General features: G+C 42.4%; 1 protein-coding gene across 1 annotated transcript; it reads right to left on the bottom strand.

Moving 5' to 3' along the window:
• Positions 1-273: 273 nt before the first annotated feature.
• Positions 274-21,225, bottom strand: ATP4B (ATPase H+/K+ transporting subunit beta). The gene is made up of 7 exons (XM_040421980.1): positions 20,824-21,225; positions 19,011-19,139; positions 16,256-16,369; positions 11,298-11,500; positions 3,350-3,406; positions 519-599; positions 274-435 (listed from the first exon to the last, which is right to left on the bottom strand). Exons 1-7 carry the CDS (start codon positions 20,933-20,935, stop codon positions 274-276), a joined length of 858 nt encoding a protein of 285 aa, XP_040277914.1. The 5' UTR covers positions 20,936-21,225.
• Positions 21,226-22,850: the final 1,625 nt, after the last annotated feature.

The raw sequence follows: 22,850 nt of genomic DNA, 5'->3' as shown, positions 1-22,850 counted from the left end.
CAGAAGCTAACATAAAAAAGCATATAAATGCTATCGCTGTATGCTTTGTTCTGTTGTCCTTGTGTATTATCTGTGTATGCGGATTTGGAATTAACATGAGTATACTGATAACTTATCACATGTGTTGCGTCTGATTATGTCCCAAAGTCATGGTTAACAAACACATGCATTTGATTTCTATCCTGTTTCAATGTTAGTGCACTTTTCATGTGACGTTTGTAATGAACGGCTGCCCCCCTGCTCATACCTGGTGTTCTTGTCACAGAGGGCAAATTAATTTTCTATTTTAAGCGTGAAGGTCACTTTTCCTTCATACGGATCATGAGGGTTATCACTTAAAATGTGGCTACCATTAACTCTGCACACAATTTTAAATGCATGGTTCTTGGCAGGATTAAGAAGTTTCACTGCCACTAATGGGTTGGTGTAGTTCGGCTGAAAGAAAACAGAAAGTAGAGTTTGTGAGTTTTATAGAAATATAATTAAAGATGGCGAACGTGATGTTAACTATAGAGTACCTGAGCCAGCTTTCCATAGTATGGGAAATACTGCAAACCAAATGATCCATGTGGAAAATATTCTACAGGTCCAAGATCATCCTGTGTGGTGCAAGCATACATAGTGTGAGTCCAGAAACTCATCATTTCATTATTATAATTAGTGTTGAGCAAATCGAAGTCAAGCAAATTAACTTTGATCCGAATTGCAGGAAAAATTCGATTTGCTTCAAAGCTGAATTTCCTCGCGCTTCTTGGTAACAAATCAATTTTCCCTGAAATGACGGGAAAAAACCCATACTCACCTCATCCATTTGCCCGTAAAGAGGCTGCCGCGGCCATCTTTATTGAAGGTAGATGAGGTCATCACCTTACCGCGTGAGATTTTGCTCTGTATCTTCAATCAAGATGGCCGCTGCGGCCTCTAGTCTACGTGATCAAATGGATAAGGGAGTATTTTTGTTTTTGCCGGATTAACACCTAAAAGCCCTCAATATTAATCTCAGATGCCGCGATCAGCAATAAACGCAGCCTGTGAGGGGTTAAATAACGGGGGGGGGGGTGGCAATGAAATGCGCTTCTTCACAAAGTAGTTTGTCACAAAGCAAATTTCTTATTCTAATTAATAACAGTGTTGTTTATGACATTATACAAGAAGAGGGGTCCAAAATCCAAAACAGCCATGCCACCATACCCTACCATAATTTTACTGTTTCAAAAGTATTTGTGACCAAAAAAAATGGACACCAGATCAGTTATATCTGCTATGCTGTAAATATAGAACAGATGATGTCAGTATAACCAGAGAGTTAGGCTTTGCGCCCATGGTTGTACAGATCAGTACTAGCATACATAGCCGCAAATGCATATAAGAGGACTTACTCTAGCTCCATCTTCCTCTGAATAAATACAGATACAGGGTTGACGTCATGCTATGCACAATCTGCTGCCATATTATGGAGCTGCGGTGTTCTTGGTCACGTTGAATTATAAAAATGTTCAAGATTTTTTACTAGACTGTTTTGAAATGACCACCCTGTTAAGGCAGTGGGCAGCCATACTTTCCAACCGGCCTATTGCCTACTATACCATCATCTCTTTAGAAGCACTGGAGAGATCGTTGTTGATAGAGTTCTGCAATGTTGAATCCCTAAAAATGTAGTCATAGCAAATAATGTAAAGAATCAGATGTGCCTTTACCCTTTTCTGGTCTTGAGATATCCCAAGATGAGTGGCAGGAGATGACCAGCTATGAATAAAAAAAAAACATTTGCGCTACTCCCAACTCCCAACAGCGTAATACAAAAGTTACTCATCTGCAGATATATCAAGCTAGAAGGAAAAGTGAAGAAGGTCACATCTGTATCATTGGTATGACTGAGCAGGGTGCTGTAAGCAGCGGATCTGATATTGTTTATAGGGTTTGTCAACATATTCATCAAGGAAAATCTATGACGAGTCCAAGGCAACTTTCTCATGAGTTATGAGGATTTTGATGAGGATCTGGCTGTGGACTTGCCAAGGATTTCACCCTCTGCATAGCAGATCAGCTTACAATGCAGTTTTTCAGCTGTATGCAGATAAAATTTGCTCAAATCTCATCCACTTTGCTGCTGCTGTAATATGCTGTGGATTTACTATATGCATATCTGCTATGGCAAATTCGAAGTGCCTCCATCCTGTATGGATGTACCCTTGACCAAGCCTATTCCTGATTTCCACATGTTCGACTGTATTTGACTGGCATGGAGAAATGCTGAATCAAACCTGATATCAACTAGCAAAGATTACCATTTAAAGGAACACTAAATATACTGAATATGATAAAAAACATGAGCATTTTCTTCTGTGTGCTAATATATCTCATATTACAATTAAAACAGATAAATGCATAAAGAATTAACATCCTCACTTCTGTGAAACCTGTTTATTTCGTCATTTAGCTGCAGAAGGATTCTTTACCCACTTCTGTGTCTGCAATAAGACGCAAAGAAGGCCAAACTCCAGTAAATGGAGGAAATCAGGATAAAACTAAGGCCTCATGCACAAGACCGCAAATTGCAGATCCGCAAAAAAAACTGATGACGTCCGTATGGCATCCGTTTTTCCCCCCGGATCCATTGTAATAATGCCTATACTTGTCCACAGACTAGAAAAAATAGGACATGCACTATTTTTTTTGCGGGACAACGGAACGGAGATACTGATGCGGGCAGTACACAGTGTGCTGTCCGCGTTTTTTGTGGACCCATTGAAATAAATGGGTCCGCATCCTATCCGCAGAAAAAACGGAACGGACACGGAAACAAAATAAGTTTGTGTGCATGTTTAATTCTAAGATTTCTACAAGACTGTTTATTTGGTGAGCTACAGAAAATTCTGGTGAGCTGAGTGTTCCTTTAAGGCCTCATGCACACGACCGTTCCGTTTTTTGTAGTCCGCAAACCGCAGATCCGCAAAAAACGGAAGCCGCACGTGTTGCCTTCTGCAATTTGCGAAACAGAACGGACGCCGGCAATATAAATGCCTATTCTTGTCCGCAAAGCGCGGACAAGAATAGGACATGTTATATTTTTTTAGTGGGGCCGTGGAACGGAGCCACAGATGCGGACAGCACGCGGAGTGCTGTCCGCATCTTTTGCGGCCCCATTGAAGTGAATGGGTCTGCATCCGAGCCGCCAAAACAGCGGCTCGGATGCGGACCCAAACAACGGTTGTGTGCATGAGGCCTAAGCCAACATGAAATAGCATGATCTTGTCTATTCATTAAACTTTGTGGCCGTGGCAATAATATGCAAAAACATAATAAAGCAGACCTAAAAATATGCTACTTGAGTGTAAATTGAACAAACCTTTGAGGTGCAATCTAGAGTTGGGGCTGTAGTATTGTCAGGCATGAACTGTATGATCTGAAAGTGAAGGAGAACATATAGTGGGAAATTAATCAAAACTGATGTAAAGAAAAACTGGCTTAGTTGCCTATAGCAACCAATCAGGGTCCACCGTTCATTCTTTAGAGCTCTTGAAAAATGAAAGGTGGAATCCGATTGGTTGCTATGGGCAACTGAGACCTTTTTCTTTTACACCAGTTTTAATAAATCTCACCCATAGTTTATCACATATTGTTAGAATTAGCTATATTAATCCACTTATATAACTAGGAATGCACCCTTCTAGTACATACAGTAGGTCTTCATGAATAAAGCTGCATCTAAGGAACATACATTCCAGTCTCAGGTACTGAACTGTGAGATGTCTGTCATATTAAAGTAGTTTTCTGCAACCTAAAGAGGTTTTCCAGCCTTTTTTTTAATTTTTTTTATTTGCACACCATCCAAAAAATACCTGTGGAAATATCCCTACTCACCTGCCCGCCATCGCTCAGTTCCTGCTTCCTAGACCTATTCACTGGTTTTCCAGTTGCTATTTGTTAACGTTCACACAGACGGTATCAAATGCACCACTGATGAGTTTCCAAGTGGCACTTGACGCAGCAGTGAATATGCCACCGTCATTAGCTGCAGTGGTTGAAATTTTTTTTTTTTATGATTGGCGATAATATTGATTGTGAACTTTTAACCTTAAAGAGGACCTTTCACTGATCCTGACATTGTGAACTAAGTATACAGACATGGAGAGCGGCGCCCGGGGATCTCACTGCACTTACTATTATCCCCAGGCGCCACTCCGTTCTCCCGCTATGCCCTCCGGTATCTTCGGTCACTAAGTTATAGTAGGCGGAGATTTCAGTCACTAAGTTATGGTAGGCAGAGTCTGCACTTGTTCTGCTGTAGCGCTGGCCAATCGCAGCGCAGAGCTCACAGCCTGGGAGAAAATAACCTCCCAGGCTGTGAGCTCTGTGCTGCGATTGGCCAGTGCTACAGCAGAACAAGGGCAGACTCCGCCTACCATAACTTTGTGACCGAAGATACCGGAGGGCATAGCGGCAGAACGGAGCGGCGCCCGGGGATAATAGTAAGTGCAGTGAGATCCCCGGGCGCCGCTCTCCATGTCTGTATAGTTAGTTCACATTGTCATAATGGGTGAAAGGTCCTCTTTAAATGTGTCAGTTGCGACCATGATTCTCTGAGCAGTCTATTCGCTTTGTTTCCTGGGACTGAACAGTTTCCCACCACTGAGCTCATGTGAGCCATTCAATTGCTATGACAGCCTTGGACCTCCTAAAAACTCTGAGGCATGTCATAGCGAAGTTCCTATCAAACCCTGTCTGCTGGATAGAAGCACACTAAATCTCCCATTCACTACAATGTTAAACCATTGCAGTCTATAGGAGAAGATTAGATGATCACATGTTAAAGTCCACTAGGGGAAATAAAGTAAATCTAAAGAAAGTAAAAAAAGTGTTTTGAATAATAAAAAAATCTATAAAAAGATGCCACATACTATTAAATTAAATTTAAAAGTATGTATCCCATACGGTGAATGTCATAATGAAAAAATAATCTAAATGGCCAATTCGAAATTTTTTCCATCATCTCCTCTCCCAAAAATGATCAAAAAGTGATCAAAAAGTCATACACACACCCAAAATAGTATCAATGAAAAATACAGATCATCCCACAAAAAATGTGCCCTCACACAGCTCTGTAAACCTAAATATAAAAAAGTTATGGGGTCAGAATATGGAGATGCAAAGAAAGAATTTTTTCCAAAGTTTTTTATTAAAATACAAGAAACACTATATAAATGTCATATTGCTGTAATTGTACTGAACCGGAGAATGAAGATTATAGGTCCGTTTTACTGCATAGGGAACACCGTAAAAAAGAAACCCATAAAAATATGGTAGAATTGTATTTTTCTTCCACTTCTACACCATTTGGAATTTTTTCTAGCTTCCCACTACATTGCTATATTAAATGGTGCCATTCAACTACAACTTATCCCACAAAAAACAAGCTCTTATATTGCGATGTGAACAGGAAAAAATTGAAACGATATGGTTTCGGGAAGGCAGGGAGTAAAAAAACACACAAAATGGAAAATCGCTTGGTGAGAAAGGGGTTAAATATTGACGACCTATCCTTAGGATCGATAATTTCTTTACAGCCATACAACCAAAGTATGCAATCACTTATCATCAACTAAATTTATAATGTCTGGCTGACATTTGAAGACATTGATGGTATACATCTAGACGAATATTGGACCAGGCCTTAGACTAAACGATGTTTGAGGATCTGTGTATTTTATTGTTAAACTCAATTTGGAAATAGTCATCTAGTTGTTATTGTTTTGTTATATTGTTATATTAATTATCACATCCGCACTTCTTACCTTGTGTAGGATGTCTATTGTGGTACTTGTGGTTCGCCGCGGGCATCCTCCATTGTATGCATTTTGCTGGGGATTGCCATTAGCAACGGGCCACAAGTGCAGGATTTGCTCCCCTATATATATGCACAACTGCATGTGGGTTTGAGCAGCTCCTGCTGATGCCAACCTGTCTTCTTAGTTTGTATATATAGATTCCTGGAGGTGTATAAACTCCTATTTAAATGTGCCTGTTTTCCATCTACAGGTCACATTTAGGTGCACCTGTGAAGCCTGGGCTATATCAGCAAGTCTTGAGTGGGACTCACAGACTCCTCCCTCCTCCCATTGCAAGCATGGCCACATGCTGGAGGTAACTGGTGAGTTGTTTGCGAGTCGGCCCTATGCTCCTGTAATTTGCCCACTGGCTCCTGGTATTGCCCATATGGCTCAGGTAGGAGAGTGTAGGGTCCCGGGCTACTTGAGAAACCTTGTCGTGGTGTCCGGGCTTAAGACATGTTCTACACCGTAGGACATGTTGACTAATCTCTCAATTTTAAAATCAGTTTGAGAATTAGTGAGACTGCAGAGTGCACCTATGTTTGTTATTGTTTTGTTATATTGTTATATTAATTATCACATCCGCACTTCTTACCTTGTGTAGGATGTCTATTGTGGTACTTGTGGTTCGCCGCGGGCATCCTCCATTGTATGCATTTTGCTGGGGATTGCCATTAGCAACGGGCCACAAGTGCAGGATTTGCTCCCCTATATATATGCACAACTGCATGTGGGTTTGAGCAGCTCCTGCTGATGCCAACCTGTCTTCTTAGTTTGTATATATAGATTCCTGGAGGTGTATAAACTCCTATTTAAATGTGCCTGTTTTCCATCTACAGGTCACATTTAGGTGCACCTGTGAAGCCTGGGCTATATCAGCAAGTCTTGAGTGGGACTCACAGACTCCTCCCTCCTCCCATTGCAAGCATGGCCACATGCTGGAGGTAACTGGTGAGTTGTTTGCGAGTCGGCCCTATGCTCCTGTAATTTGCCCACTGGCTCCTGGTATTGCCCATATGGCTCAGGTAGGAGAGTGTAGGGTCCCGGGCTACTTGAGAAACCTTGTCGTGGTGTCCGGGCTTAAGACATGTTCTACACCGTAGGACATGTTGACTAATCTCTCAATTTTAAAATCAGTTTGAGAATTAGTGAGACTGCAGAGTGCACCTATGTTTGTTATTGTTTTGTTATATTGTTATATTAATTATCACATCCGCACTTGTTACCTTGTGTAGGATGTCTATTGTGGTACTTGTGGTTCGCCGCGGGCATCCTCCATTGTATGCATTTTGCTGGGGATTGCCATTAGCAACGGGCCACAAGTGCAGGATTTGCTCCCCTATATATATGCACAACTGCATGTGGGTTTGAGCAGCTCCTGCTGATGCCAACCTGTCTTCTTAGTTTGTATATATAGATTCCTGGAGGTGTATAAACTCCTATTTAAATGTGCCTGTTTTCCATCTACAGGTCACATTTAGGTGCACCTGTGAAGCCTGGGCTATATCAGCAAGTCTTGAGTGGGACTCACAGACTCCTCCCTCCTCCCATTGCAAGCATGGCCACATGCTGGAGGTAACTGGTGAGTTGTTTGCGAGTCGGCCCTATGCTCCTGTAATTTGCCCACTGGCTCCTGGTATTGCCCATATGGCTCAGGTAGGAGAGTGTAGGGTCCCGGGCTACTTGAGAAACCTTGTCGTGGTGTCCGGGCTTAAGACATGTTCTACACCGTAGGACATGTTGACTAATCTCTCAATTTTAAAATCAGTTTGAGAATTAGTGAGACTGCAGAGTGCACCTATGTTTGTTATTGTTTTGTTATATTGTTATATTAATTATCACATCCGCACTTCTTACCTTGTGTAGGATGTCTATTGTGGTACTTGTGGTTCGCCGCGGGCATCCTCCATTGTATGCATTTTGCTGGGGATTGCCATTAGCAACGGGCCACAAGTGCAGGATTTGCTCCCCTATATATATGCACAACTGCATGTGGGTTTGAGCAGCTCCTGCTGATGCCAACCTGTCTTCTTAGTTTGTATATATAGATTCCTGGAGGTGTATAAACTCCTATTTAAATGTGCCTGTTTTCCATCTACAGGTCACATTTAGGTGCACCTGTGAAGCCTGGGCTATATCAGCAAGTCTTGAGTGGGACTCACAGACTCCTCCCTCCTCCCATTGCAAGCATGGCCACATGCTGGAGGTAACTGGTGAGTTGTTTGCGAGTCGGCCCTATGCCCCTGTAATTTGCCCACTGGCTCCTGGTATTGCCCATATGGGTCAGGTAGGAGAGTGTAGGGTCCCGGGCTACTTGAGAAACCTTGTCGTGGTGTCCGGGCTTAAGACATGTTCTACACCGTAGGACATGTTGACTAATCTCTCAATTTTAAAATCAGTTTGAGAATTAGTGAGACTGCAGAGTGCACCTATGTTTGTTATTGTTTTGTTATATTGTTATATTAATTATCACATCCGCACTTCTTACCTTGTGTAGGATGTCTATTGTGGTACTTGTGGTTCGCCGCGGGCATCCTCCATTGTATGCATTTTGCTGGGGATTGCCATTAGCAACGGGCCACAAGTGCAGGATTTGCTCCCCTATATATATGCACAACTGCATGTGGGTTTGAGCAGCTCCTGCTGATGCCAACCTGTCTTCTTAGTTTGTATATATAGATTCCTGGAGGTGTATAAACTCCTATTTAAATGTGCCTGTTTTCCATCTACAGGTCACATTTAGGTGCACCTGTGAAGCCTGGGCTATATCAGCAAGTCTTGAGTGGGACTCACAGACTCCTCCCTCCTCCCATTGCAAGCATGGCCACATGCTGGAGGTAACTGGTGAGTTGTTTGCGAGTCGGCCCTATGCTCCTGTAATTTGCCCACTGGCTCCTGGTATTGCCCATATGGCTCAGGTAGGAGAGTGTAGGGTCCCGGGCTACTTGAGAAACCTTGTCGTGGTGTCCGGGCTTAAGCCATGTTCTACACCGTAGGACATGTTGACTAATCTCTCAATTTTAAAATCAGTTTGAGAATTAGTGAGACTGCAGAGTGCACCTATGTTTGTTATTGTTTTGTTATATTGTTATATTAATTATCACATCCGCACTTCTTACCTTGTGTAGGATGTCTATTGTGGTACTTGTGGTTCGCCGCGGGCATCCTCCATTGTATGCATTTTGCTGGGGATTGCCATTAGCAACGGGCCACAAGTGCAGGATTTGCTCCCCTATATATATGCACAACTGCATGTGGGTTTGAGCAGCTCCTGCTGATGCCAACCTGTCTTCTTAGTTTGTATATATAGATTCCTGGAGGTGTATAAACTCCTATTTAAATGTGCCTGTTTTCCATCTACAGGTCACATTTAGGTGCACCTGTGAAGCCTGGGCTATATCAGCAAGTCTTGAGTGGGACTCACAGACTCCTCCCTCCTCCCATTGCAAGCATGGCCACATGCTGGAGGTAACTGGTGAGTTGTTTGCGAGTCGGCCCTATGCTCCTGTAATTTGCCCACTGGCTCCTGGTATTGCCCATATGGCTCAGGTAGGAGAGTGTAGGGTCCCGGGCTACTTGAGAAACCTTGTCGTGGTGTCCGGGCTTAAGACATGTTCTACACCGTAGGACATGTTGACTAATCTCTCAATTTTAAAATCAGTTTGAGAATTAGTGAGACTGCAGAGTGCACCTATGTTTGTTATTGTTTTGTTATATTGTTATATTAATTATCACATCCGCACTTCTTACCTTGTGTAGGATGTCTATTGTGGTACTTGTGGTTCGCCGCGGGCATCCTCCATTGTATGCATTTTGCTGGGGATTGCCATTAGCAACGGGCCACAAGTGCAGGATTTGCTCCCCTATATATATGCACAACTGCATGTGGGTTTGAGCAGCTCCTGCTGATGCCAACCTGTCTTCTTAGTTTGTATATATAGATTCCTGGAGGTGTATAAACTCCTATTTAAATGTGCCTGTTTTCCATCTACAGGTCACATTTAGGTGCACCTGTGAAGCCTGGGCTATATCAGCAAGTCTTGAGTGGGACTCACAGACTCCTCCCTCCTCCCATTGCAAGCATGGCCACATGCTGGAGGTAACTGGTGAGTTGTTTGCGAGTCGGCCCTATGCTCCTGTAATTTGCCCACTGGCTCCTGGTATTGCCCATATGGCTCAGGTAGGAGAGTGTAGGGTCCCGGGCTACTTGAGAAACCTTGTCGTGGTGTCCGGGCTTAAGACATGTTCTACACCGTAGGACATGTTGACTAATCTCTCAATTTTAAAATCAGTTTGAGAATTAGTGAGACTGCAGAGTGCACCTATGTTTGTTATTGTTTTGTTATATTGTTATATTAATTATCACATCCGCACTTCTTACCTTGTGTAGGATGTCTATTGTGGTACTTGTGGTTCGCCGCGGGCATCCTCCATTGTATGCATTTTGCTGGGGATTGCCATTAGCAACGGGCCACAAGTGCAGGATTTGCTCCCCTATATATATGCACAACTGCATGTGGGTTTGAGCAGCTCCTGCTGATGCCAACCTGTCTTCTTAGTTTGTACATTAGTATGTGGGCAAACTATTTACCTGCAGCCTGTCATGACACTTCAAGTGAAAAACCTATACACTGTTATACCTTGTGCAGTTCCTTAGGGGTGCAACTCCAAAGATATAAGTCATGCACTTTCCCTCCCTCAGGCTCTGCACAAGGCATAACACAGTGTATAAGTTTTGCATGGCGTGTACCTTTGCTAAGCTAAATTCTGGTTTAATTAGTGCCTAAAGACTAGTGTTCATGACTTGTACTATGTTTATTGTGTGTTTTAGATACTTTTTCTGCCTTCTTCAACATATACCTGAAAGGGGCGCATCTTTGGCGGAAAGACAGCATGGCTTAGGATGCACCAATGTGTGTCACCATTGCACCAAAATTTGGGCTCATAGCAAGTCAGATATACAAATACCATCCAAAGTAAGACACATAAAACTACATAAGACATGCAGAAACTGTGCCAAATCCACTGCAGTGGTGTGTGCTGTGTGATTTGCACATCTTGCTAGATATGGTAGACACTTCTTTCTTCCTTATTCCACCTCTTGGTCTGCTTGCTTTGCACCATTATTGTTTCAGAAATAATAGCATAGAGAATGAATATCTATGACCCATTTTACAATTCCACTTTAGCTATTTCCCCTTTTCAAAACTGTCCAAATAGGAGTAAATTGTCTATAGAATGAATAATAAATTTAGTGTGTGACAAGTATGCCATCTTTTCCCGTTATTTGAGCCGGAAATTTGGGGGGGTTTTGTTTAGTAAGTCGCCTCCACTCAATTCAAGCTCATATGTGATGTTCAAAATGGTCCATTTCCACATTCATTGTTAACTGCAAAAACTTCTGAAGATAAGGAAAGGGTGAACCATAAAAGGGAAGATAATGCGTGGACAGTAAACAAATCTTACCCTGTTCATTTTTATGAAGATACAAGGCTGTCCTGATGCATAGCCGAATGTGGGATCGTTATCACAGGAGCAATTTCCAAGCATATCCGTAGTGAATTGACAGGCATGTTTGGTGCGTCCACTACCCGCCAGTAAAGATTTGACATCAGTTAAGTTGCTGCAGTCCTTGTTCATCATTTCATGCTGTTTGGTTTTGTTGTACACTGTAATTTATTATGAGAAGGGTAAGTTCTAAAATATTGGTACATCACAAAGTGACCCATGAATGTACCGTTCTTTTCTAATTTTAAAGGGAACCTGTCATCCTCTTTATGCTGCCCATACTAACGGCAGTATAAGGTAGAGACAGGTGAGTAGATTTCAGCGGTTTGTCATTTATAAGTTAAAAGTAAGTGGTTGCCGACAACCAACATCACAATCTTTGCAGACTGGGCCTGGAAAAGAGTCATGGCCACATGAGAAGAGTCATGGTTATTCATGAATTCCTGCTCTCTTTGCCCACCTGCTGATGATTGATAGTCTTCTACACTATGTAGTTTTCTCCCTTTGTCTCTAGGAGAGAACTGCCAATCTTCAGCAGATGGGTGAGAGTGCAGGAGATTATGAATAACTATGACTCTTCTCAAGTAGATTTGACTCTTTTCCAGGCCTGGGCTGCAATGATTATGATTCTGGTTCTCAGGAACCACTTACTTTTAGCTCATGAGTGACACACCTCTGAAATCAGCATTTCTGTCACTATTTTATGCTGCCCTCAGTGAGGTCAGCATAAGGCCTCATGCACACGAGCTTATTTTGTTTCCGTGTCCGGTACCTTTTTTTTGCGGATAAGATGCAGACCCATTAATTTCAATGGGTCCGCAGAAATGCGGACAGCACACCAAGTGCGGTCCGCATCAGTATGTCCATTCCGTAGCCCTGCAAAAAAAATATAACATGTCCTATTCCTGTCTGTTTTAGGCATTGTTACAATAGATCCGCAAAAAAAAAAAAAACAGATGGCATACGGATGTCATCAGTTGTTTTTTTTTGCGGATACGCAATTTCCGGACCGCAAAACACATACGGTCATGTGCATGTAGCCTAAAGCTGATGACAGGTTCCCTTTAAATAAAATTTTAATTCTTGGACTGACATACAGGATTTTGGTACTATGTGCTTTATACAAAAATATGTAGACATCCAGCTTCCCTAAAAATATGTAGTTCATTCATGCAAAAAGATAAAAAGCCATACACACAGACAACAGTGTCTACACGTTTAGAGCCATTGCGTACAGGCCCTTACACATGATGCTGTTGTCTGTGTGTATGTTTTTTTTTATCTTTTTGCATAAATAAACTACAGATTGTTATGGAAGCTGGATTTCTACATATTTGTGTGTCAAGATTTGGTACACCCAATCCAGGTGAGCTGGCCTTGTGCTTTATATATGTGTTTTACAGAATAATTAATCTGTGATGAGTCTTCACCCTAGTTGCATCATCCCCTTTTCTTGGGATTTTTGCAGGCCGTCCTTTACTTCTGCATTGGCACTTCTAGTGTGAAATGGCTATTATCAGACATTTATTATGATGATATATGAAGACGAACAGCTAATACACAGTTTAATGGCTTTCTATTCTCCATATGATAATGATTACTGTCATTCAGTCACAGCTTGAATTTCCATTACTGGGAGCAAAGATTAAATTTGCTGCCCATCCTGGTCAAGGAAGAAAGGCTTATGGCATATGCTCCCCTCTTCCTCAGCTACAACTTTGAAATAGTGTATATTTTTATCAAATTATTATATGTCCTACTGAGACTGAGTGGCAGTGGCGTCCTAAGGGGGCCATGGGGGGCGTTCCGCCCTGGGTGCCGGCTCTCAGGGGGTGCCAGAGTCCAGAAGCAATGAGCGATTCCATCAATACAGATGGAAGCGCTCATTTCTTTAGCGCTGGGAGCTGTGATCCTGTCACTCACCGCTCAGCTCCTCCGCTCCATAAGGCCGGCGGCGCACGGACTGGTGAAGCAGGAAGACTTCTCCCCGCTCCACCATTCAGCCTGCAGGCACGGAACGTGCTGCCGACATCTGTGGACGGAGCCTGAAGCCCAGAAATCTGCATAAGCCCCACCTACACCATGCTTCAGAGCGATCTGTGCGTGCAGGGAAGAGAGGTATGTGAGCTTCAGGAGTGGGACAAGGTGAGTAGTTACTGTGTTTTTTTTTTTTAATACTGGCTTTATTACTTTGGCGGGGACACAGAGGGCATTACTAATGTGAAGGGGGCACAATGGGCATTTTACTATGGAGCGGGCACAGAGCCAGAGGGCAGTACTACAATGAAGGGGGCACAGAGGGCTTTATTACTGTGAAGGGGGCACAATGGGGATTTCTACTATGGACAGGGAACAGAGGGCATTACTAGCACAGTGGGCATTATTACTATAAAGGGAGCACAATGGGGATTATTACTATGAAGGGGACACAATGGGGATTATTACTATGAAGGGGACACAATGGGGATTATTACTATGAAGGGAACACAATGGGCATTACAACTGTGAAAGGGGCACAGAGAGGGCATAACTACTGTGAGGGGGGCACAATGTGGGCATAACTACTGTGAGAGGCACAATGTGGGGATAACTACTGTGAAAGTTGTACAATCAAGGCAATACTACTGTGAGGGGGTACCATTTTCTTAAAGTATCGGGGGGGGGGGGGGGTGCCACACACACTAGGCACGCCACTGTTCTGGGGCCTATATCTTGGGGGGGGGGGGGGCCTGCAGCCAAATAGCCTTGCCACCCCATTGCATTGATTTGTTAAACGTATGCTAAACTCTTAGGGTACTTACACACTAGCGTTATTCTTTTCCGGTATTGAAATCCGGTAAAGGGTCTCAATATCGGAAAAAAAAAACGCTTCCGTTTTGTCCCAATGCATTCTGAATGGAAAGCAATCCATTTAGTATGCATCAGGATGTCTTCCATTCCGTCCCTTGTACGGTATGTGACCGGACAAAATACCGCAGCCTGCCACAGCAAACGCTGCATCATCCTCCTACTCCTCGTCCCTCATCATGTCAGCAATCTATCACCGAAGCGATTGCCAAGAGACAACAGTATGCATGCACTCATCCAACGGCGCAGAAGCTGAACGTGCTTCTGGCCAAGTTGCTGGTTCTGCAGTCCCTCCCTTTCCAAGTCATGGACTCTGCACATTTCAGACAACTGATGGATTGTGCCGAGCCGAGGTGGAGAGTCCCAAGCCGTCATTTCTTTGCCAAAAAGGCAGTACCAGCCCGGGACACATATAGAACAGAAGGTGGGCCAGTCCTTGAGCCTGTCGGTGTCTGCTAAAGTCCTCGGCAGTGCCGACGGGTGGAGCTGTAACTACGGTCAGGGACAATACATATCCTTTACGGCCCACCGGGTGAATGTGGCTACTGCACAGCCACAGCAGTAACTTGGCCAGGTGACGCCTCGTCCGTCTCCATGTTGTCACGACGTTAGTCCTGTGATAATGTCCGCCTCTGCCTACTCATCCTCCACCGTGTCCTCAGCCTCTACTGCAGGGACAATTCACAGTGCCCCACCAGCATACCACATGTGCACGGCACAGCGGTGTCACACTGTTCTGCACCTCGTTTGCTCCACAGACAGGATCTGTGTTTTGGGGGGTTATTGTTCTGACGGATCAGAGAAAGGGCAAAATAATCAGTGACGTCAACACAAACTTACTGCTGACACCCTCTCCACTCTGTCAGGGGGGCTCTATTTGTATAAGCGTTTAATAGAACAGGTTCTGTAGACATCTATGTGGAATCAGCTGACGACGGTGTAAAAGGAGTGCGCTTCTTCTTGGCGCTAACATTGACCTGTAAGGCTGAGTTCACACTTCAGTTATTTGGTCAGTTTTGGCCCCGTAACTGCCCAAACAAGTGAAGTGTGCAGTCATTCTAAGAGCGACGCCTGTCATCTGCATGTCATACTGACTGACAATATTGTTTCACTACCACAGCAGACTCCCTGTGCGTGTTACTGCAAGGCACAGTGTTCTACACCACTATAAAGGCACTCTGCAGCCAGGAAATAGCCGTTTTTTAACGAGATTCGCTGCGAATAAATTCGGATCAAAACAAATTTTTTTCAAAAAATGCAGAGAACCGACCAAATCTAATTTTTAAAAAATTTGCTCATCTCTAGTCATGTGCATGAGCCCTAAGGGTGTTGTTATTTGTTTATTTAGGGGTTTAGTCTGGAGTCCGGTCTGTGGTCTGAATTTATTAATTATTATTTAGAATTCTTTATTTAAGAATTCTTTATATTTAATTACACAGAATATAATTGGATCCTACTTTCCCTGAATTCAAATGGAGGCCTACACCTAAGGAAAGGTGAGTCATTTTATTGTAGGGACCCATCTATGAGGTCATAGAGGCAGATGGGTCAGGTATTTTGATAAAATATTGGCCAAATACCTCATATTTATTCATATAGCGATTAGCACAATTTATAATCCATATAGTCAATGTTTGCAGAGTTGTTGCATTGTCTGTTTGCTTGTGTATTGCAGCCACTAGATACGGCCCTTGTGCTTTTATTTAATTTTATAGGGTGGGTTAACTTTATTTTAGCATTGAATTTATTTAGAGGTCTGGAGTCTGATTTAATTTCAGGGCGTGAATTATTTCTAAGGCCTCGTCTGGGATCTGATTTAATTTAGGTGATTTGTCTGGTGTCTGAAGTAATTAATTTTGGTGCCTGAGGCCTTTAAATTACCTTCTTTTTTCTTCAGGATTGCTCCCTGGGTTTAAAACAATGATTCTGCTCTGTACTGTTTCATATAGCTCCTCGAATCAGTTCTCAGATAATCCAAGGATTTACATACTGTATATTTCCGCGCAGCTCCATTTAAAGCGTCATCTTTTTTTACAAAGTGCTACAAAATGAAAATAATGAAGACATACCTGAGAGAAATGTGTGCAGACTTTTCACAATTCCTCTGTAAGAATTTTCATCTGAGATGTTATAAACGATTTCAATATCTTCGTCTATATACACACTTGGCCTTATTGTAACACCTGCCCAGCACAAATGTAAATTTAAGTTTGTAATTGAAGTTATATTCATTTTATTATGTAAAGATAATTTCTGTGTCGATAGAATGTTACTGAAGTATCTCTACTGCATATGATGGTATTCACATGTATTACAGTGTTCACTATGGTTTCATAGTGCATGATGCAAATATACAGCATAGCTCTGTATACCATATACTGTATTATATGAAAGTATGACTTTCTCCCCTTGTGCATGCATTACCATTGAATTCCAAGTCTGCGTGATACACATCTCACATACGATCATGTGCAGTAGGTGCAATGACTCTGCCTAAGGCCTCCTGCATTCCTGTATTGCGGAGCGCATTTGCGGACCCGCAATAAACGGGTTCCGTTTCGTGGGCATTCCTCATCACGGATGCGGACCCATTCACTTCAATGGGTCCGCAAATCCGGAGGTGCGGAACGAAAGCATGGAACAGAACCCTGAGGAAGCACTACGGAGTGCTTCCGCGGGGTTTCATCCCGTACTTCCGTTCCGCAAAAAGATAGAACATGTCCTATCTTTTTGCAGAACGGCCGGATCGCGGATCCATTAAAGTGAATGGGTCAGCGATCCCCTGCGGCTGCCCCATGGACAGTGTTCGTGCACTGCGGCCCGCATTTTGCAGGCCGCAGCACGACCACGGGGCGCACAGGAGGCCTAATGTAGAGGAAGTTAAAGATGTTATGGTTCACAAATATTCAAGAAAGAAAAAGAACAACAATGGAGGATATTTACTAAGATAGATGTACAAGAATTGTGGTTCAATTTGCACCAAAAATACCTGGCATGCAGATGTCCTTGGCTGGATTTGAACCTAGGACCAGTGCTAACCACTGAGCTACCAAGGTGCCCAATTATACACCAAAAATACACAAAAAGTTTACCACAAACAAAGCCAAGCAATAGGTGGTTTAAAGTGAGACAAAAAGAGGCCCATTTATGCACTGATAAACACCACTTTTGTAGTGTATATCAGTTGCAGATTTTGGCACAAGCCATTTTGCGACAAAATCTTCAATTTTTCCCCACTCACGCCACTTTGCCGACAGGTCTAAAAAAAAAGGGGGCGTGGTATGGGGGCGTGAGAAGAGGGCTTGCCAACAAGCCGGTCTCATTCATCATTTTGTATGCCAATTTTTGGAGTACAACATGACTTAAATGTTCGCCAGCAAGAGAGTAGATTTAAAAAAAAGTTATGTAGAGGCCTGTGCCTCCACATAACTTTGGAGCTTCCTCCAGCAGCACAGTCTAAATCACCTGACTTAATTATTATTTATTTGAAACCAGCATTAATGAAATGGCTCTTTACATCAAGATGGGGTTAAAATATACAATATAAAGTACAATGAACAACAAACTATTAACAGACTGGTATAGAGGGGGAGAGGACCCTACCCGCAAGAGCTTACAATCTACAAGGGAACACAGTAGGTGAGGGTAAATGCTCATCTGGCTGTGTGGTGGCAGCATGCTTAATGCAGGTGGTACAGTAGGCTTTCCTGAAGAGGTGGGTTTTCGGGTTACTTTTGAATATTTGGATGTTGGGGAGAGTCTGGTGTGCTGGGGTAGTGAGTTACAGAGTATGGGGGATCCACGTGAGAAATCTTATAGACAATTGTGTGAAGAACAGATGAGAGTAGAACAGAGAAGTATGTCCTGTGAGGCTTGGAGATTACGTGTGGGGATGTATCGAGAAAGCAGGTCAGAGATGTAAGGAGGGACTGTTGTGGACAGTCTTACATGTAGTTGTAAGTATTTTAAACTGAATTCGCTGGGCAATGGGGAGACAGTGAAGATATTGGCATAGGGGGGAGGCAGAGGAGTAACGGGGTGAGAGGTGGATTAACTGGGCAGCAGAGTTGAGAATAGATTGGAGGGGAGCGAGAGTGCTAGATGAGAGGCCACAGAGGAGAATGTTGCAGCGGAATTGCTAGATGGGAAGTCACAGAGGAGATAAATCTCCCCCAATGAATTCAGTTTTCTCCATGTTGAGTTTTAGGAAGCGGGAGGAGTAGAATGAAGATATAGCCGACATACACGCTGGGATTCTGGATGGCAGGGACGTGACGCCTGGGCCAGAGAGGTAGATTTGAGTATTGTCAGCATAGAAACCATGGGACTATATTAGCTTTCCTAGGCCGAATGTATAAATGGAAAAAAGTAGGAGATCCTTGAGGGACAGCAGCAGAGAGTGTTGGTGGATAAATAGGAAACACTGTAGTTTCTGTTCGTGAGGTAATAGGAAATCCAGGAGAGGGCCAGGTCTTGCTGAGGGAAGAGAGGGTTTGTAACAGGAGAGAGTGGTCAACAGTATCAAAGGCAGAGGAAAGGCCAAGAAGGAGGAGCACAGGGTAGTGATCAATAAATGTTCTCCAAAGTGTCTAACATTTACCAAGATGCACCAAACTGATCAAACAACGTGAGCCACTGTGGTACATTTGATGTTTTTTAGACTGCCTGTCTATGTTTACATTGTCTCTTAAATCTGTTCTGTGCTCTCTTTATTGGGTTACATAATTGTCATTCTCAATATTCATAGTCATAATCTGCTTTAATGTTAATAGGACAACAGAACAGCACATGATATACTGGTGATTAATATATGGTTTAAATTACCTGGCGACTGCAGTTGATCTTTATAATCCGGTTCGTAAGGGTCCAATGTTTTCATCAGAGAGTAGATGGAAAGTGCAAACAGTCCAATCATAATAATGTAAAATGCCAGATAGTAAAGACTTATAAACACTGCGAAGAGAAGCACCAGAGAAATATTTTTATATGTGCTATGTATAATAGAAAACTGCTGTATGGTTCTCCATATGCTTCTCTAATCAAACCATCTGATGACAAAAGGCAATCTTTTCAGGGTTAGGCATCATGCACACGACCGTTCCATTTTTTTGCGGTCCGCAAAACACGGAAGCCGCCCGTGTGCCTTCCGTAATTTGCGGAACGGAACAGGCGGCCAATTGTAGAAATGCCTATTCTTGTCCGCAAAACGGACAAGAATAGGACATGTTATTTTTTTTTTTTGCGAGGCCACGGAACGGAGCAACGGATGCGGACAATAAATAAATAAAATAAATAAATAAAAATGGCTCTCTGAAAATGTTGACACAAAAACAGGATTTTTTTCAAAAACAATTTGTGTAAAAAAAATACATAAAATTGGTATCTCTATAATCAGATTGACCAGCAGAATAAAGATAACGTGCCATTTTCCCTACACGGTGTTCGACGCAATAACAAATCCCAAAAAGCACATATAAAAGGGAGCTTATACATCATTTTATTGGAAGAAATACATTTTTTTTATTTTCACAGCCAAGTATTTATAAATTCTGTTAAAAGCCTGTGGGGCCAAAGTAGTCAGTACACCCCTCAATAAATTCCGTGAGGGGTGTAGTTTCCAAAATGGGGTGACTTTTTGGGGGATTCTACTGTCGGAGTACCTTAGTATGCATTCAAATGTAACATGACGCCGAAAAAACATTCCAACAAAATGTGCCCTCCAAAAACCATAAGGCTTTCCTTTCTTTCTGAGTCCTGCTGTGTGCCACATATGGGGTGTTTCTATAAACTGCAGAATTAGGGTAATAAATATTGAGGTTTGTTTGGCTGTTAACCCTTTCTGCCTCACAAGAAAAATATGGATTAATATGAAAAATCTACCAAAAAAGTGAAATTTTGAAATTTCACCCACATTTCCTTTAATTCTTGTGAAACATGTAAAGAGTTAACATTTGTAAAATCAGTTTTGAATAACTTGAGGGGTTTTGTTTCTAAAATGGAGTTATTTATGGGTGGTTTCTACTATGTAAGCCACACAAAATGACTTCAAAACTCAATTGGTCCTTAAAAAAGTGGATTTGGGAAATTTCCTTAAAAATTTCAAATTTTGCTTCTAAAAATCTAAGCCTTCTAACGTCCTAAAAAATAAGATGACATTCACAAATGATGCAAATATAAAGTAGAGATATGTTGAATGTTAATTAATAACTACTTTATGAGGTATCACTATCGGCCTTAAAAGCAGAGAAATTCAAATTCCGAAAATAGTAAATTTTTGCTAATTTTCTGTAAACTTTGGACTTTTTTTTATAAATAAAAAATATCCACTCAAATTTACCTTTAACATAAAGTACATTGTGTCACAAGAAAACAGTCTCAGAATGGCGTGGATAAGTAAAAGCATTCCAAAGTTATTACCACATAAAGTGACATATTTAAGATTTTCAAAAATAGGCTCTGTCAGGAAGGTGAAAAATGGTGTCCTGAAGGGGTTAATATTGAAAGGATTAGTGATAGTTGTTTTTTTTACATTATCAATTGTACTTATTTCCATAGAACTGTGTTTTATTTTATTGTGTCATAATAGTTACATAATTTATAATTTTCAGATTTTTTTGAGCATGGCCAAAAAACATACCCCATTTTACTAAGGTCCTTCCCAGCAGCTCTCCTGTGTCGGGGTTCCATACAAAGCGTCCAAAGTTTTGCATACGCTCGCTGCATGTCTTCTTTTCATTAAATGTCGCCATTTCAGATGACCAAGATTGAACCACTTCCGCAGCACAGCAAATCCAACACAAAGACAGCCTCCGGTCTCTCACTCTCCTTTATAGAAACCTCTGAAGGTTGCTTAGATGTCACTTAGAAATTCTACCATCAAATCAGATTTTCAGATTCTTCGTGTATTAGCATTGTTATCTCTTTGCGGCTGATATCATGCAGTACAGAATCTGTGGATATCACCTGCCCTTCCATTAACTAGCATTACGCAGTTTCTGCACTTGTGTAAGTTGACCTTGATTGGTTTATTTACCTTGATAAAGACATTGGAATTCATGTAACAGGCTTTAGAAACATTTCTCATTTAAAGGCAAGCTCATTGTTTTTTTTAATTTTTCTATTTTGTTTAAAAACGTTGTTTAAAAATATTGAAGTTCTGCCATGTCATGGCCAAAGTGATGTGGATGAGGGACAGGACAAGTTGCAAACAGGGGTGTAACTACCATAGCGGCAGACCATGCGACTGCTATGGTGCCCAGGGCAAGATGGGGCCAAGCTTTGTTGGGATCATCTCCTCTTCTACTGGAGGTGAAAACTTGGTCAGGACTCTACCCTCTAAAGGAACAACTTTTAGGAAATGAGGCAGTAGAGAAATTGCCCAAGGGTCATTGAAAAGGGGTTTAGGCAGAAACCCTTCTCTCCTGTGTGGGGGGCCTAGTTTGATCCTTGCTATGGGGCCCTTACTTCTCTATGTACGCCACTGGTTGCAAATGTTGCAGCCACAGTTTAGGTACAGCAAAAACCATATAACTTTACTCAGCTTATGACAGTATGACATTATGGGAGTATGACAATACAGCCATGGTGGTACAGTATGTACACCTTTTCTTTGCAATGAGAAGCACACTTGTTCAACTTTACACGGCTATATTAAAAGTGGTGCATTATCCAACTTTCAGGTAGGACAGTTTACAATGTAGACTGCAGTGACATTAGCGGTAATGGTGGTTTTCCCCTCAGTCTATAAATCTTTCCTCCTACAGAGGCGCCTGTCAACACATACTGCACGGATTCACCTCAGGCATTTATCCTAGCCCTGGATACTCATACAGAAATTTTCACAGGTTTCAGGGAGGCTCCCAGGCAACTTTGCTGCTCAGAATCTGTAGTGTCCATCTCTGTAGGTAGACCACGCTCCACCTGCTTATCATAAACTTGAGGAGGCTCCCTAGTAACTCCACCTGCCTAAAGGCCCCTTTACACTGCTCGTATGAACGCACATTAGCGTCACTCTGCTGGTGCAAATGTGCCATCGATTACCTGATGAATGGGCAAAATGCTTGTTTATTGGGCATTAGGATCTTTCATGCAGACACCCATATTATCTCTTACCAGCAACAGATAAAGCCTCTGCTGCTGGCAAACAGTGATACTGTATGGGTTTGAGCAATGGCATTTGCATACAGTAGATCATCATTTTTCTCGACAATGCGGGCACATATGAACATAGGACCAACACTGATTCATTCAGCTGCCAATCACTCATGCAACAGCTGAGCCAGTTTCATAGGTGAAAATCTGCTGACAGATGCCCTAAAATATCAGGTTTTTGTGAGAGCTCAATAAAAAGTGTCAACTTGCATGTCGTCAGCATACGCATAATACTGAAAATATACATGCTGGGTCTGCATAAAGAGAAAAAGAAGAGGGGCTAGCACTGGTCCTTGAGAAATCCTGGAAGAGAAAATAACCAGGGGTGGATTGGCAATGTAACCCAACGGGAAGAATCCCGGTGGGCCAATGGCTTTTTACTATGCAGTGGGCCGCCGGTTTAACTCTTTGTGCCTGCACATTATATTTAAAGCAAAGCAAGGACTCTGTACTGCAGGCCTCCGGAGACCCTGCTGTGCTGTCATTATAATAAGTAAGGCCGGGCGCGGTAGC

This window comes from Bufo bufo, chromosome 3 (genome assembly GCF_905171765.1).
Source record: "Bufo bufo chromosome 3, aBufBuf1.1, whole genome shotgun sequence".
Lineage (NCBI taxonomy): Eukaryota > Metazoa > Chordata > Amphibia > Anura > Bufonidae > Bufo > Bufo bufo.
The sequence above is the reverse complement of the archived record's forward strand: the minus strand, read 5'-3'. Positions and strand labels throughout refer to the sequence as shown.